The sequence below is a fragment of the Diadema antillarum genome, unplaced genomic scaffold (assembly GCF_040938485.1).
Source record: "Diadema antillarum isolate AM-2024a unplaced genomic scaffold, OU_Dant_1.0 seq00000484_RagTag, whole genome shotgun sequence".
NCBI lineage: Eukaryota > Metazoa > Echinodermata > Echinoidea > Diadematoida > Diadematidae > Diadema > Diadema antillarum.
Genome location: NW_027271447.1, coordinates 1,043,071 through 1,060,350, shown reverse-complemented (window position 1 = coordinate 1,060,350; position 17,280 = coordinate 1,043,071). Strand labels below are relative to the sequence as shown.

Sequence of the window (17,280 nt, the reverse complement as noted above, 5' to 3'; positions counted from 1 at the left end):
TTGAATATATCAAGTAACTTTACACAAGACAGAATCGTGCATACCAGGTACCCGCATGTTAATAAGTTCATGTGTTACATATTTCACACCTGTCTCCAGTCGACAGAAGTGATGACAGGTGGGACGAAAGGACCTAACTTCATATATGACTTTGGAGACACTTTGAGGTCATTTACCAAAATTTTCATATTTACATAGAGAAACTATCCACTGTTCAGATAGACGTCACACTTTGTGCGTCATGCAGGTATGTCAGGGAGGCGAATAGTCCGATTGATTTACTCTGACCTACATTGTAGTCATCTTTTGTGAGCCCTGTCATACACAAACTTGCCCAGGTTTGTGATGTCATAAACTGTTTCAAAGTTAATATGTGAGTCATGAGCCTGAGCACATTTTATATGTGGGTATTGAGAGATTTCTGTCCTGTAGATTTAGAAAGTTGGCTGTCTTTGCAACTGAAGTAATTTGTCAAAGAAAATTGTCAAAGAAAGTTTCATGCTGCACAAAGCATATGAGCTTGGAAACAGATTTATTTCATCTACATGTACATTGTACTTGTATGTCCAAGAAATGTGTTTGATATCAAAGATTTATGAAATTGATGTGCTGACTGCCAGGCTTGCCTTGAATGGAATATGCATAGGCCCTACACATACTACCGGTAGTCATCTTCCTACTCAAAATTTTAATGTCTTTGTGAATTTCTTTGAGTTCTCTTCATAGTGATGATACTCATTTTTATTTAGTGTCACTGTTACTTCTCTAGTGTACAAAGTTCTTGGTTTTTTGTTCGTAGTACAGGTGACAAGAAGTTATAAAGCATTAACATCCCCCCCCCCCCTTGTACTATCTCGTGTCATTCATCACGAGAGAATGTAGATAAACATTGTGAACAATTACATATTGTACATGGCCAACCGCCCACTGTATTTTATGCCCATTGTGATCCCTTGGTTTATGGAGCCATAAATTGAATTTGTCATGAAGGCACTCGTGACATCAAATACCATCAGACTTTGATTTCATGCTGCAGTGCTGCCAGTCAGTCTTGTGTCTTCCCATATTTTTGCGTACATCAAGACAAATCTGAAGGGACCCAAACTATCCCTACCTGTCTGGCGGTGAAATCTTTGCAATCAAGACAATGTAAAATAATATTTTTGTTTGTTGTCTGTTTGATTTTCCTCTTAGGCTCTATTATCTGACAAGACAGCTGAAAAACCCATATTCAGCTACACTGTAGCTGTACAGTAGCTGGTCTTCTAAGAGGTCTAGTTATACACTGTGTGTATTTGGGGCAGACTTACACAATGTATTCACCGTGGTATGCATCCAGCTTGTTGCGATGAATGAATGAAGAGGAATCTTTTACATGCACTGTTGTAACTCTCACACACAAGACTTCCATTCCCTAACCCCCCCCCCCCTTAGTCCTATCCAAGGGACAGAGTGTTTTGCCTCTACTAGAGGGGACAATATTATAACACACAGTATTGTTCAGTAATGGCGCTTTCAGACACACCGAGTCATCGTATATTCATACGACATATAACATATGACGTTTTGATATGAGAGCATTCAGACACAGCACCCCGTAAAACAATAATCGTATCTGAGCATTCAGACTTAGCGCACGAGCGATAGCTCTTGAGTAGATGTGAATCTCTTCCATGCGCAGTACGTAATTTACGCAGGCTTTGCGCGTAGTGTTTATACTCAGCCTTGGATTCATCCAGTCGTTCACTATTGAAGTTCGCGCCAGATCATTATTACATCACAATCAATCTGTCAGCTGCCCGTTATAAGTCCGCACCGCAGATTCGTGAGCTCGACGCGCGCTGTGAATAAGTCCCGCCTACTCATACGATGTATGGATATGAGAGCATTCAGACACAAATATATGTCGTATGGATATAGGATAATGATTTGAAACGATGCTCAAACCATCATTTCGATATACAACGTATATTGTAAACAAGAACTTTGCATGCATTTTAATTTCGCATGCATTCTGATTTTAATTCATGAAAATAAAGTGCACATGAACATATTCTTGGTTGAACAGACAAGAACAGACATTGACATTTTTAATTTCTGAAATAAGGCAGCCCTACAAAGTATTCCCTTACCAAGTTTGAAAATTATAGCTTCATCCTGACACTGGGTATCTTATGCTGGCCTCAGATTTCTAGGTACCAGTAGCACTAGATCCTATCCAGTCAGCTAACCGCCGTACACACAATGTACAACAAGAATAAAATTGCAGACAGTCGAGTCGAACGTTGCACTCTTGTCTTTATTGAATTATCCTTCTTGCTGTGCATGCGCAAGCCCAAGTGCGTGTGCGCATGTATGTGATGAACGAACGGTAAAACTGCAAATGAAACAATGAATGATACACTGTATGAACATATCAAACATACATTTCTTTGAATCACAATAAATTGAATGCATATGGATATAATGCTCCATTAACACACACACAAAAAAGGTTTGCTTCTTCTGAACAAACAATAGTACACTGTCTTGTACTGCGTCATTATATGTACACATTTTGTATCCATGCATGTATTCACTACACATTATGAAATGGCAGCTGTATAATGTCATTATCCATCCATTGTTACACTGTATCAATGTTATTACACTTTGTAGGTGACACTGTGGCAATATTCATGTTCTATTGCAATGTCTACAAAAAAAAAATAATACATGTATTTAGAGGCCGTGATATGCATGTAAAGACCCTATACCAGACTTACAGACTTGTGATCTTCCAAGCCTAGAAGCTTAGCCCTTCTGGATGCATTCTGATTGCGATCCTGTCCCAAGCTGTGAGATAATACAGTAAGTTGCAAAGAATTGTATGGAAAATGCAAAATAACTTACATCACACATTATATGCCTACATATGTGGCACTACGCTTGCCTTCGTACATTTGAGCAAGGCAAATTATACTTTCCCTTAAGCCAGAGCTGCTTAAGATGCCTTAATAACGTACACTTCATATCACATGAAAATGAAATATTTCAGCCTGTACGCTACCATATACATCAAACCACATAGACATGCATGTACTTATGAATGTAATACGTAAAGCACGTACCTCGAAACACAAAAGACAGTCTTTTATTCATACACTTGTATTAATGTCTAAATGCATTATTTAGACTGGAACTGCCTAAACAACAAAATTATCACTAGTCTTTATCATTACTAGTATCAAATCCAACCTCATATTTACTTTTGAATCTTCACCTGGCAATGTTACTCAACAAACTGAGTTGCTTAACTGTCATATTCTGTCTTACAGGAGTTGTGAATTAATTCTGAATGTATTACCACCATATAAACCAAGTTCTGAATACTGCTCTACACATCATATCAGCTCACGGCCAAGTGATAACACAAAGAGCCAATGCGAATCTACGACGCTACAACTACAGTAACTCTACACGCAACGTACAACGCACAATGCGAAGCTGTCAATCCTACGCTATATCAATATGCACCGTACATAACCTACACTAGCGTCACTTACGCTAGACCGTTCATGATATCCGGACACACAAAAGGCATTAAGATTCTCTTTTATCAAGAACTGTGAACAACGTAATAATTGTAAACTTACGCAGAACCATCAGATGCAAGACTTCCATCCGGGATTCTGTGATTATCGTGTGATAATCTTGCACATTTTCTGCATTTTTGCTAGACTCACGAACCAGCAAACCGTCGGTTCGTGCGCCATCTTTCTAGCCCATTATGGAAGGCCGAAAATCACACTACTATATATTGCGCGCGCGCATACATTTAACACACAATCATCGCTATGTTTGATGCGCTAACACTAGCCTACGTATGAAAAGCCGAAATTGCAAAAACAAATTCAGCGCGAACAGCACATGTCTTTCTTTGGCTTGAGATATTATCAGTTGTAACAAGTAGACTTTGTACCCCAACCAAGCCCTTTGCTGTTTGTCTTATTTGTCAAATGATAGCCATTCTCAGTTTAGTTATGACTTACTGCACCCTCCCAGGGAACCCGTATGCAAACACACACATGCAGGCACACAGACAGACAGACACACACACAGACACACACGTGCACACATGTGCATTACTTGTCTACCATACAAGAGTAGGTTAGCCTGGCCTGGCCATGTCAGGCACATAAACAATACAGGATTGTTACCACTGGACATTCCTGTTGCAATCTTACCCCTTGTACAATTTAAAGGACAAGTTCACCTTCATAAACATAAGGATTGAGAAAATGCAACAATATTAGTAGAACACATCAGTGAAAGTTTGAGGAAAATTGGACAATCGATGCAAAAGTTATGAATTGTTTTAATTTTTGTGTTGGAACCGCTGGATGAGGAGACTACTACAGCTTGTGAGTCATATGCGTACAACAATATAAAGAAAATGTAAAAGAAATTCAACATATTTTCACTTTTTTCGCATAATAAAAGAGCACTTGACTTGCCTCTTTCTAAAGGCAGGGGGAATAATATTACCCATAACATTTGTCGGTAACGAGTCAGGGGAATGTGTACTTTTTTCAAAAGATGGAATTTTGTGAAATTCCCTTTATATTTTCCTTATATTGTTGTACGCATGTGACATCTAAGTTATTCACACACTGCAGTAGTCTTCTCATCCAGCGGGTACTGCACAAAAACTTCAAAAATTCATAACTTTTGAACGGATTGTCTGATTTTCCTCAAACTTTCAATGATGTGTTCTACTAATATTGCTACATTCTCTCAATCCTTATGTTTATGAAGGTGAACTTGTCCTTTAAGTGTAAAGGTGTTTTCCAGTTGTGCAATACCGGTACACAGGTTTTGTACAAAGATTCTTTTGATGCACTATTATATCATTTTAAAGTGGTGTGTACATCAAGATACTCCACCCCATATGAAAACAATGATAATGATATTGATACTAATTTTTCAAGTGTTATTTTTCTCATTGCACTTAGACATGTATGATGCCTGTATTCCAATTAATTGAAATAACTATTTAGTGTTAAATGTAGACCCCTTTTTACCCTTTTCTGCCATGCAATTCTCACAACAGTTCAAAAAGGGAAGGTTTTGAAGGCATCTGAATCATGCGCTAGTTGCTTTATATGTTTTTTGCAAACAGCAACTGCATCTGTCCAGTCAGTCATGTCCGTGGGCCATTGAGGTATTCAGTGGCTGAATTGTGTGATGTAGATAAAAATACAGCATTGGTTGAATGTTCCTCCTGCTGTAGATTGTTTGATTTGATAGTGGCCATCCGTACTCTTCACAGTGAGAAAAATTTGGAGTGATTGCAAACATATCTAGCTAATATTTGAACTGCTCTCTATGCGAAACACCGCTCGGAATGTGAACACTGAGAGGTTGCAGTGAGACTTAGATTTCTAGAGAAGTACTGGTATTTGTGTTTGTATCTCTTTATTCCTAATTTTGCTTGATTGACCAAAAAAAGAAAGGTAATGAGAGTATTATTAACTGCTTTGCTTAACTGGAATAGATATTTTCTTCTCTTTTCTTCCTTTTTTTTTTCTTTTTTGTGAACACATTATGATAGATTCTTTACACATTAATAATAATGTCCATCTTCACATGATGTTGCCCGTGTGCCATTATCTGCATTTCAACATGAGGTTTGCAATGATTTTAAGTCACATTGATTTTCAGAACAAAGTGTGGACTTTGTTGTAGGTACATTGTATACTATTCTACACAGAGTATGCATGACGGAAATGATATCCAACTTCAGTGGTAACAAAAAGACAAACAGCTATTTTTTTTTTTTTGGGGGGGGGTGAATTCAGTTAGAATGAAAGAAATTGAGAAACATAATATTGCTGCTGATGATTTTTCTGTGCACTTATTTGTGACTTTATGAAAAGTAGCGGTAGTCAAACATCCTAAAGCCCTTTGCATTCATGTATGAATATAAGAGATGGATGTTGTGTATGTATTACAGAATTGCAAGGTTCTGGGGGGCATTTCCTGAAGCATTATGTCCGACAAAGTTGTCGGACATATTTGCTCTCAGCCAATCAGATGCAAGGATTTCAGTAGCGTGTAACAGTTAGTCAGAAAAATATCCGACCAAAACGCTTCATGAAATGCCCCCCAGAGAAGTCCAATAAGCTAGAAGCAATAGTTTCCTTTGGGTTGCAGACACATGCAGTTTTTACTATTCAGTGTTATTTTGATATTTATTGCCATTAAGGTTGGGCATGTTATTGTAGAGTCTATGAGGTTTTTGTTGTTGTTGTTGTTGCTGTTTGTTTGTTTGTTTGTTTGTTTGTTTGTTTGTTTGTTTGTTTGTTTGTTTTTCTTTTTCTTTTCTTTTTTTAACATTATAATGTTTACTTTATTTTATGTATTATCCTTTGACTCTTGCAGCCATCTGCCCTGACATCACTCTCATCATTCATCCAAGCCCCAGAGACAGTGCAGGCTGAACATCTCCAAGACCAGGACCCTGAACCTGTCATTCTTGCCTCAACAGCTTCACATGGTAGTCCTCTCTCATTTCCTTCTTCTGATCTCTTCTTCTTGTTCTTCATCATCTTTTTTCCTTCTTTTTCTTCTTTGTCGTTGTTATTGTCGTCATCTTCTTCTTTCTCTTCTTTTCTTTCTTCCTTTACATATACTTCTAATTCTTCCTCCTTTTCATCTTTTGCCTCTTTCTTTCCTTCAGTTGTTGCTTCCTTTGCTTTGATTTGCCTTTGATTGTTCATTTCTTTTCTATCCTGTTTTTGTCTTTGTTCTTTGTGATAAAATTCTTCTCAGTTTTTTTTTCTATTACTTCTCAATAGTGTTATGGTATAGTTGGAACCTTTACTTTTCACAATGGTGAATAAGTGACAATGAGCCCATCAGACTGAGTGATGTGCTTACATGTAGGTCCAAAATGTTTTTTCAGTATCATAATTGAAGTTAGAAGTTGCTTGAGTTGTCGGTCTTATATTTGCCCATTTTAATATTCAAATGACATCTGCACTTGAAGTAAATGTGTGTATGCGCATAACTCTATCATGGATTCCATCCTGGATGCTCTACTTTCTTGCAGGGCACAAAGAAAAGAAGAAGAAGAAAGGCAAGAAGAAGGCAGCTGTATCCATTGTCTCCTTCAATGATGCCGAGGGATCCTCCACCACTTCAGTACTCTCCAGCTCGCCGGCTCTCAAGATCAATCTTGGCGAGACCGGCCGCAATGAGTCCGTAGACTCCTACGACAGTTTGCAGGAGTTTGCTCCGAGTAGTGAGATTGGGAGGCTAAGCGAGGCGGCTGGAGGCTTTAGCAATGGACAATTACCAGTGGCAGGAGATGAAATGACTAGTCAAGAGCCAACAGACTCTGTGCAGGCTGGGGTTGAAAGGCACGAAGCCCTTAGTGCATCAAACTCGTGGGCATCACATTCAGAGGAACTGTCTCCAGATGCCAGGAGCGGGGCGCTAGGAGCAAATGGTGTCCATATAGGTAGAGATTCCTCCTCGGCCTCGGAGGATCTACCGGTGTCCTTCCCAGCAACCACACCCCCTTCCACGCCCCAGGAAGTGTCCCTTCTGGACCAATACGAGCGAATACGTAACTCAATGAAGAACCACGAGATGGAGATTACTCGCCAGCAGATGGCTCTCGTCAACGGCGTGGACACGCCCAATGCAGCCAACTCGGACCCGCCCATCCACTCACGGGAACTCTACTCCGCCTTCCCCGCCAAGACTCCTCCATCGACTCCCCTGGAGACCTCCACTCTGGCCCAGTACGAGCGGCTGAGGAACTCGGTGGACGCCACCGAAGTCAGCGACCAGCTCCGGCAGGACATCACCATCTCCACGCCAGAGGGGACGACGACGAGGAGCATCTACGACACCTACGGCGCCGCCGCCGCCGCCAGGGAGTCGCTGTCGAACGGAGACGATGCAGAGATCAACGTGGAGGAGGCAGCGATGTCGACGACCAAGAGGGAGAGTTTGGAGTCTGGTGATAGGATGAGTCCAGCCCTGAGCAGGGGGAGCTTTCATCTCCTGGGAGAGGAATCAGACGAAGCTATGTTTCCTGTTGCCCAAGGTTAGTGTCACAACGACTTCCTGGAAAAGGAATGACCCTCGGATGTTGATCTCATTAGTTTGTGCCTCAGCCAGCTCCATAATGCCTTTTGCATTTCAGCACTAAAAACACACACAAGCAGAAATCAACTTTAGGCCTTCCATGTCAAATATCTTATGTTTATATTGCCTTGAAGATACAAAATCAAAATTGAATCAAGTTAGGTCTAATCAAATCGGATGAGATCAAATAAGGGTTTTGCTGTTCTTTTTTTTTTATACAGATGACATAACTGATCTTGCAGGTTTTTATGTGTGAATGTGTTTCATCTTGCATTTCATCTCAAACATATTTCACACACGGTATGATAGACTGTTCGTATCAAATATCATATCTTTGTTGTTGAAAAGAGCAAAAATGAACTCAAAGTAAAATGAAATAAGATAAAGTTCTAACCAGAAATTTAAACAAAAAAGGCCTTTCTTTTGCGTCCTGTTTTGTTTAGAAGGGATTATTGATCTAGCAGCTTTTCAAAGGTGAATGTTAAACACTTGAGTTTGAGTCTTGCTGGGCAGCAGGACAGTCAGTAGGTTGTCATTACAATTAGGAGAAAAAAGAAACCCCCTGAATTTCTGTCTCTCTTGAAAATATTCCAGAGTTTAAATTGAATTAAGTACTAGGATGATGGTGAAAAAATTTGCGTGGTAAATAGAGAGACATTTTAAACAAGGCATATTTTTGTTTGTTTGATTGAGTAATGACTTATCTTTCTTTTTTTTACAAAGAGCTTGGCAATGTCTGATGTGATGTTGATTTTATCTCAGACTTTCAGACCATGTCTGAAAGAGTTGAAGTACATGTACGTTCTTGTAAAAAACAACAATAAACCGATTTCCTTGTCTGTCTGGCAAGCTGTATGTAGCTCTCAGGAATGTGCCTGCCTGACTTTTTGTGCAGGAATGCTACAGGATATCACTTGTTTTTTACCTAAAGTATTAAGATTTGGCATACCTCAAGTTTCCAATAAAATGTTTGAGCCATTTATTCTAAATCAGTCATCTGTGTCCTTTATCCCAAATTAGCAAATTATATATTTCTTAAATAAAAAAAAATGTGTCTGTGTCTTTTCTGAAAAGTCATTTATTATGCTCAGTACAACTGTATGTGCAGTTGCCCAATATTTGGCCGAACAGTATTCGTTTTAGTTTGGGGTTTGTTTTTCCTTCACAATGTGTTATTTTTGCTGTGCATCCATGTTTTGCTTTTTTTCAGCATGTGTGAAAAAAAAATTGGCAGCTCTGTTTGTGTCAGCACTCATCACTAAATAGGTGCTATTGAGTGTCAGTGAATTTTGGCTGCTTGTCAAGAGTCACTAAGATTTTACGTCATACTGACGAGACTTCATCATGGTGACTCAGAAGAAGTAGAAAAACAAACAAGAGCATAACTGTTTTCATGATTGCACAAATTGTCACCATGACATTGATACAAGCATGAGTATCTTGCTTTATGTGTTAGTTAAATGGTTTAATCACATGTTTTTTTTTTACTCTTTCTTTCTTTGCCATTTGTGTTTATTAATCTATTCCATGTAAGAGACAGAAAAAAAGAAAAAAGCCAATGGGTGAGTTAAAGGCATTGTTTACCATTTGCAGATGAAACAGAAACCCAGCTTTAGTGCTTCAAAATAGTTCTAAAATGTGAGTAAGGGATAGAAACAACCAATGTTAAAATTTTAGTTAGTATATACAATCAATGTTAAGTATTGTTAGATAAACAAAATGCGAACAATAGTTATAATGAAATTGTTTTGAGACTAAACCATCTACAGAATGGTTTAGTAAGAAAAAAAGTGATATCTCCTTATGTTTTTGGCTTTATTGTGTGCCTTACTGTGAAATTCTTATATTGTAGGATGTTTTGTGACACTTGTGTAACTGACCTATACTGTACATATGCATCAAATGTGATAACTTGAAAACATTTTTAATCACTGCTCCAAATGGTAAACAATACCTTTAAAGTATACAAACCACAAAGGGCAGACAAGAGGTGTAATCACTTCCCCCTTCAAGAGTGAAGAGATTGACATGTTATACAGCTGCACAAGTCTAGTAGGCTTGGTGAACTGCAGAAAGAGAGGAAATGGAGTAACAAGTCTAATTGACTTTTGGGACTGTTCCAAGGATATTACATGTCACTTTACAGTCGCCGTTCACTGTCTTGTAATCAATGATGAGTGTGATACACACCACAAGAACTCGTGCCAAGATTTAAGTCGTAGGCCAATGTGTGAACCCCCTTTGATATCTTGGCTTTAAAAGTTGTTTGTTTATTTGTATTTCCATGTCAGTAGCTGTTGTTGTTTTTTTTCTCAGCTTTATTTTGTTACTATTCTGCTCACAGTATATACTGCTGTCCGGTGTAAGTAGTGAAGGCTGTGGATATTGAGTGTGTGGGTTATTCATTTGATAGTGAAGATTATATGTGTGGCGCTCCGACAAAATGAGTCATAAGTCGCACGGGGAGTTTTCCCGTAATGAGCCGAAAATGAAGGGGAAGCACTGCTCGGGTCGAAATTTTTTTATGACGGATTTTGATTCCTTGAGGTTTTATCTGTTTGTACAGAAAATTTCAGCGTGTAAAAATGAGTACAAGTGTCCCAAATCACAGTTTTTCTGAGACAATTTTTTCGGTTACATTTTTTTCGAACGCTCGCCTTTGCGTTGCGTTTCGCACCTATTGTTCTTGCCCGATCGAGACTCCGCCTCCGTTGCCAGGGTGTATGCTAATGAGACATTGCTCTTGACCCCATTAAAGACAAAACAAAGCATGGTGCGCGCGGCGGCGTCGGCGGCCAAGCGGCGAGGGCTTTAGAATTACGCAATAATAGTGAGCTGACCAAGGCTATCGATTGCATGACCAGCGAGTTTCCTTTGATACATGCACTCCATTTCATGAAGTGGTGATTTATGTGACGCACAAATCGCGCTGAAAACTTAATTTCAACGAACGATCACGCAAAATTTATGATACTTTATCTATGAGCTAATACAATTATCACATATCGAACTTGAAACCTCTTTATGCGTGTGTGTACTTTTACAACGGTTATTAATTGGCTTCATTAATGAATTCTTTCAAATAATCATAACTTTCGTTCCCTGGTATGTGACTTGCTGTTTTAAGTTCATCTCTGGAGATATAGAGTTGTCAATTATTCTCGTTTTTATAAAGTCGACAATGCGTGTGATAATTCGCCAAATGTATGTAATGCGTACTATTATTTCCCTGGTTAATAAAACTTATTGCCCTATTTCTTATAATGGTTTGGGCCGTGACGGCATGGAGAGAAATTGGAAGACAAACATTATTAATGCCCAAATAGCTCGTGTTCCCTCTGGAGGATATTCTCACCCTTGTCATCTGTGTATTTATTAGAAGTAGGACCTATTTGAGAAAGGGACAGAAAGCTGTGTCGCTACTCAAAAGTGTGCTTCTTCATTTTGTTTTGTTGTTTAATCAGAATGTTTGTAATGATAGCTGTTTGTCGTGTATTGCGTGTAGCTGACATGTGAGAGGTCAAGTCTGCAAAGAATTTGGCTAACAGCTTTGCGAAGTAGCAGCGCTAATTGCCCATTGAATTTCGTATTCTGCGGAATTTCAAATGAAAGAACTCGGACGACACTGTTCACGCTTTGTATCCGAGTAAACCCCGCATCAACGAAGCCTTAAACAATGAAAGGTAAACTTCCTGCTATCAAGGCGTGGATAGATTATGCAACCAGTATTCTTTCTTCACCATTGATAGCAGAATCAGTGACGGAATGGAGCAACAGTGTTGGAGGATCGGCATTATGTCTGCTAATTTGTAAAAGAATTTTTCAGTCCCCTTTTGTGTTCAGAACCACAGTCAGGGACGCTAACTTCCCTATCTCCTACAAGCTATCGTTGCTATCTTAAAACGTGAATTTTATGAAAGGTTAAAAGTGATCGCGGAATCAGTTCTTCTGCGTGACACATGCTGGCTTTTATAATAGGATACCAAGCTTACCTGTATAGAAAGGGCGGGGATACACACTTATCGCAATCATCTGGATTTGAGAGTGATACACTCTACTACTTTTCTTCATCTTTCCCCCGACAAAGACCATGGTAGTTCAAAACAAACAAACAAACAAGCACTTGCATTATATCAGAACGTACAGAATTTTTGTTTCATGTATGTATAGGTCATCTCTTGATGTATAGTAGGCATTTGTTGTCGTTTTTACAGCGTTTCCTAATAAATGCCTATAGCGAAAACCCAACACAATTTTTATCAAGGAGGGAAGGGAACTTAAATTTAAATATAACATAGTTTACAGAAATCAGACATGTAAATAAGGCAATCATATACATCCGCACGGCCGAGTGTAATCTCTTACTTTGATTATCAAACATGATCGCCTGCATTTACGTGCTTTTTTCTAATTTCTTGAACTTTGCCTCATTTTCTCTTTTTTTAAAACAATTGCTCGAAACATTTAAAAAACGTAACACAGTCTGCTGTCCCACAACATAACATTCCATTTGATTTGCCACTTATTGTTGGTCCGGTGACGCCAAATGGTGGAATCTCGAGCGATGATACACGGTATTTTGTTTGTTGGTTTTCGTCTCATCGCTCAAAAGAATTTTGACTACGATTACAGAGGTATCATCTACAAGACATAACTGATGGTTTACAGAAGAGATCATCAATTCAGTAAAAATTAGTCAAGTCATGAATTTACTTTACCCATCATGTCTAATCGACCTACGACATTGTTTGGGTAACCGCGCCTTTTTATTCTCATAGTTCAAACTAATTCTTGACATAATCAAAACAAATAATTCTTTATAAAATTTCTCAAAATACTCAAAAGATGGCCTAAGTCAAAACTTTCTACAAAGATTGCATACGGCAATCTTTACTAGCCTAAACAAGTTTTCTAGAGCTATCAGTTCCCCCTATGACGATGACTTCGATTGCGTTTTGAACTTGTATCGAACTACTTTCAAAACAGCTGTTACCTTTATAGTTCGATTAATAAACCAGTCTTTTGAATTCATAACCAACATTCGTAATCATAACCATACAGTAACATAATACTGCATGTCAATAAAAGTTGAAAATGTAAATGCTATAATAGTAGCGAAAAAATAAATGAGTAACGATTATCTTCATACATTCTAATTCCTAAGTGATGTTGCTACGAAAATGACACATGGTTTGACGACTGCTTCAAGCAAATTAAAAAAAAAAGGAATGGGATATACTTCTAATGATAGTTCCACGCCGTACAATGCATTTCACTGTATTTGGTAACGTTTGGTTAAGTTTCTGTGCGCTTTACATACGGAAAATAAAAGGCAGATTGATGCTATTAACATGCTAACACACAACGCATTCAAAATGTTTTTTTTGAAATACACCGTGTACTAATGTTTTAGTATACGGTTTGAAACTTTTAATTTGCGAGTCCTTTATAAAGTTATAGCAGGGTTATTACATTATCAAGCAGAAATTAAAGTATTTAGGGATTCGGATTAGCGCAGAAGACTAACAGTGCTATATACAACTGTATGGCGATCGTTCGCAACAGAGACAATCCTCTTCAATAGATATACAATGTAATTCTGTTTTCATGAATTGAAAGAGAAACGAAAAGAAGTCAACTTTTTAACTTCATTTAGCTTTCTCACCAATTGAACTTGATTTGATCTGCCACGCAGGATCGCTGTGTGTTCTATTAATTCTATTAAAATATCATTTAATCGGCGTGCTTGTTTTTTATGCAGAATGTCACAGGTAAGTTTAATTCATTGAAGTTCATAATGTTTGTACATATGGCGTATTCGTTGTTTTGTATTTTTATCTTTATAATATATCATGTGTCCATTATCTGATTCTGACCACGAAAATATGGCGACTGTTTAAATGCGGAACATGTACTGGAAAACTGTAATGTCTCCTGCCAGTATAGACAAACCAATTTCTAGTCTATCCCCGCTTGAAATGGAAATGAAATAAAAAAAACGAAGTTCGACTTTCAGTAGATTTCAACCGTTTTGTATAGTGCCTGATTCATGTAATGAACACAATATTCTTTAGCACATAAGCAATCACACAACTTTCGGGAATAGATGTGTGTCTTAATGATTGTATCTCATGGAAGAAAACTCGTCATCTTGCCTGACTTTTAGCTTTTTCCTGTTCAAGCTTGCGTGAAAGAATTAGTTGAACATCAATCGCAATCATTGAGAGAGGCACACCCTTAAAAGTAAGCACAGGAGTACTGAGACACACTACGAAATAAAATCTGGCCTTTTATCACTATTGACAACGCATGACATTGAACTGTTTTTTTTTTCTTGGGGGGGGGGGGTAATACAATTGATTATTCTGAAGGTTCGTTAATCACACAATGAAATATGGTTCACTATTAGCTTAGGTTCGTTAACAAGAAAATTAAATGCGGTTCCTTTCCGGTCATTGCCGGTGGTTCCTTTACCCGAAGTAATCAAGCAATCATTTTTTCGAATAAGGTTTGTGAATACAAAACGAAATGAAGAAGGCCTAAGGCCATTTTCAAACAAAAGTGGACATGAGGGTGAAAATTAAAACTTGGAAGAAATCAGTGGGCTTCAATATTTTTTGAAACTAGATATCTTAGACCATATTCTTCCATAAAGATTACGTAAAATAATTTATTATATCTCGTAATACAGCAAATTTAGAACTTGGGTAATTTGATGTCATAAAATGTGTATTTTTGCATCAAAATTCACATACTGCAAATCATGATAGAATATTTGTATTTAAAGAGTATTTGTTGATAAGATAAAACCTTAGTATTGTATTTATCCCCTAAATAGCATTACATATTCTCAGAAATCATTTTCAGAACAAATGAGGGCTTCAAAGTTTTCAAAAATGGTTGTCGTGTCACTCACGTTTTAAACATAAAAAGTTTTCTAGAGCTGTGCATTTTGAAAATCAAATTACCCCAATACAGGAGCAAATACAGTTTCATAATACCTTATTTCATGTGTAGTTACTTTGTCCAATTTGTAATATGTAAAGCCAGAATCTACAGTCAAAGTTCTGTCGTGTCACTCACAATGTTGTGTCACTCACGATATGTCGTGTCACTCACGATATCATATTGTACACATATCAGGACAGAGACTAATCATTAAAACATTATACTAAATGGAAACAATGAATATAACCAAATGTCATCCTTGGTAAGAGTAGGCCTCCTGTAGCTTTCCCTATTTATTTTCAGATTTGCCCATTGCAACAGGAATAGTCTGGTTATGATGAGTTCATCTGCATGTTACAGCGTGTTTGTGTTTGAAATCGGCACCATATCTTTTACATGTGGGCATTCCACTAAAAAAAAAACCCCAAGAATAAAAAACAAAAATAATAAGCAAATATCCAGAAACAACTTTGTTTCACAGTGGATAGTATTTACAATTTGTAGGAAGGGTCATAGCAAACCGATATAACACTTTTTGGTCCAATTTGGAAAAAACCCCAGTATTTTTCAGCTATTGAAATAGTGTGTCTTTTGCTGAAAATATTCATATTTGGCAAAATTTGCATACTATCTTCTGAAGTAGAAATTTTCACTATAAAATGACTTTCAGCTGATAAATCCTCCTTGGTATCTGATAAAATATAATATTATATATGGGTCATTCCATGGGGTTGGGCCTGCTCTAGATTTTCATGTTGTGCAGGGAATAAAAGTCATATTCTGAAAATTTTATCAAATAATTGCTTGTGGTTTGTGGTTATTCTTGGAGAGAGATGTGTGAAGAATTATTTGATGAATAAAAAACAAGCCTGTGTACAAATTTATTTTGTCTGTGACTGTTTCATTGTTGATGTCTCATGGTTTTTTTGTGGTACCAGTTGTGACAAAAATATATGCCATTTTCATGGCAATGTAATACAGAAATACACAACCTTTCAGCATTATGCCTATCATAATTAAGAGAGGCAAGGTGACTTCTACAAAGACTATAAGGCACATAAACATGTGTCACAAAATAAGAACACCAGAGCATCTTGAAGCAACCTCATACCGATGTTACAAACGAAGTCCGCGGCGATTTTTGTTGTAACATCGGTATTGCATGGTTTTACATACACTTATAATCATAATATGATCAGAAACTTGATTTCTATAATTAGACTCATATTTTAGGAGTATTATTGTCCAAAAATTAGCATCAAAAAGCTCCAAATAAAAGAGAAAACACAGAACATATTACCGTACTTCCGTCCGAAGTCCGGCCTCTTCATGTAACATCGGATAAGAAAGTCGCGCTCGCGACAAAAAGAAGAGCTACTAACTTCAGCAATCGTATTTACGTCACTGGCAGTACTTCCCCAACGGCGGGAAGACCACTTACAGCCCGTTCACACCTACCTGGACGGCGCAAGACCCGTTTTTCTGCTGTAGTCCGTGTTACATCGGTACGTGAATTTCGATGTTTCCGATCGGGAATTTCAATGTTTCCGATGTCAATCAGTAAGCTTGTACGCTATTTTACGAAGTAAATAACTTTTGTCACATTTTGTAAACTGTATTGGAGGAAAAAAACGATATTAAAACCACTAAACTGGCCAAATATGCGGTGGACGATGACGCTGTTAACACGCTGTAGTCCCACATACTGAGATATTTGTTACTTGTTCATGTTCGTAATTGTGATCGCCAAATTTCCCCTTTTATGCCCGTCTCTGCAAAAGGAGCATGTGTCCCTCTCTTAGAAAACCGTACAAAAGTATGTCCAGTGTATCTTCACGGCAATGTAACATTATTTTACCTCCCGATTCTTGTGAATTTTGGACCTTACTTATGTCATTCGTATCTACCAAGTAGATGTGCTGAACGTTAGTACGGTACTATGAAGTGGGAATACGTAGACGTCCAGACTGCGTCTGAGCTAAAGAAAGAGTTTGCCCAATTTTGTTGTTGATATTTTGGGAATTAAGAGCTGTTAGATTCTTTCTCTTGAACAGATTTACAATGTCAGCGTTTTCCTTTCAAGATTTCACTGACCTGTTAATAGTGTTAGATGGCTTTACGGTGCTCTGATGAAGCATTACATGGGTTCACTGTTTCCATTCCACGTTCACCCACTGTAAAGTCTCAAAGCTA

At 37.9% G+C, this 17,280-nt stretch overlaps 1 protein-coding gene across 1 annotated transcript in view; it reads left to right on the top strand.

The window, feature by feature from the left end:
- Nucleotides 1-17,280, top strand: part of LOC139733621 (sorting nexin-29-like) — a 61,062-nt gene that overhangs the window by 25,574 nt on the left and 18,208 nt on the right. Inside the window, exons 6-7 of the mRNA XM_071644432.1 lie at nt 6,424-6,538; nt 7,094-8,098. Of these exons, the coding sequence (XP_071500533.1) occupies nt 6,424-6,538; nt 7,094-8,098 (1,120 nt within the window). The remainder of the gene's footprint in view (nt 1-6,423; nt 6,539-7,093; nt 8,099-17,280) is intronic.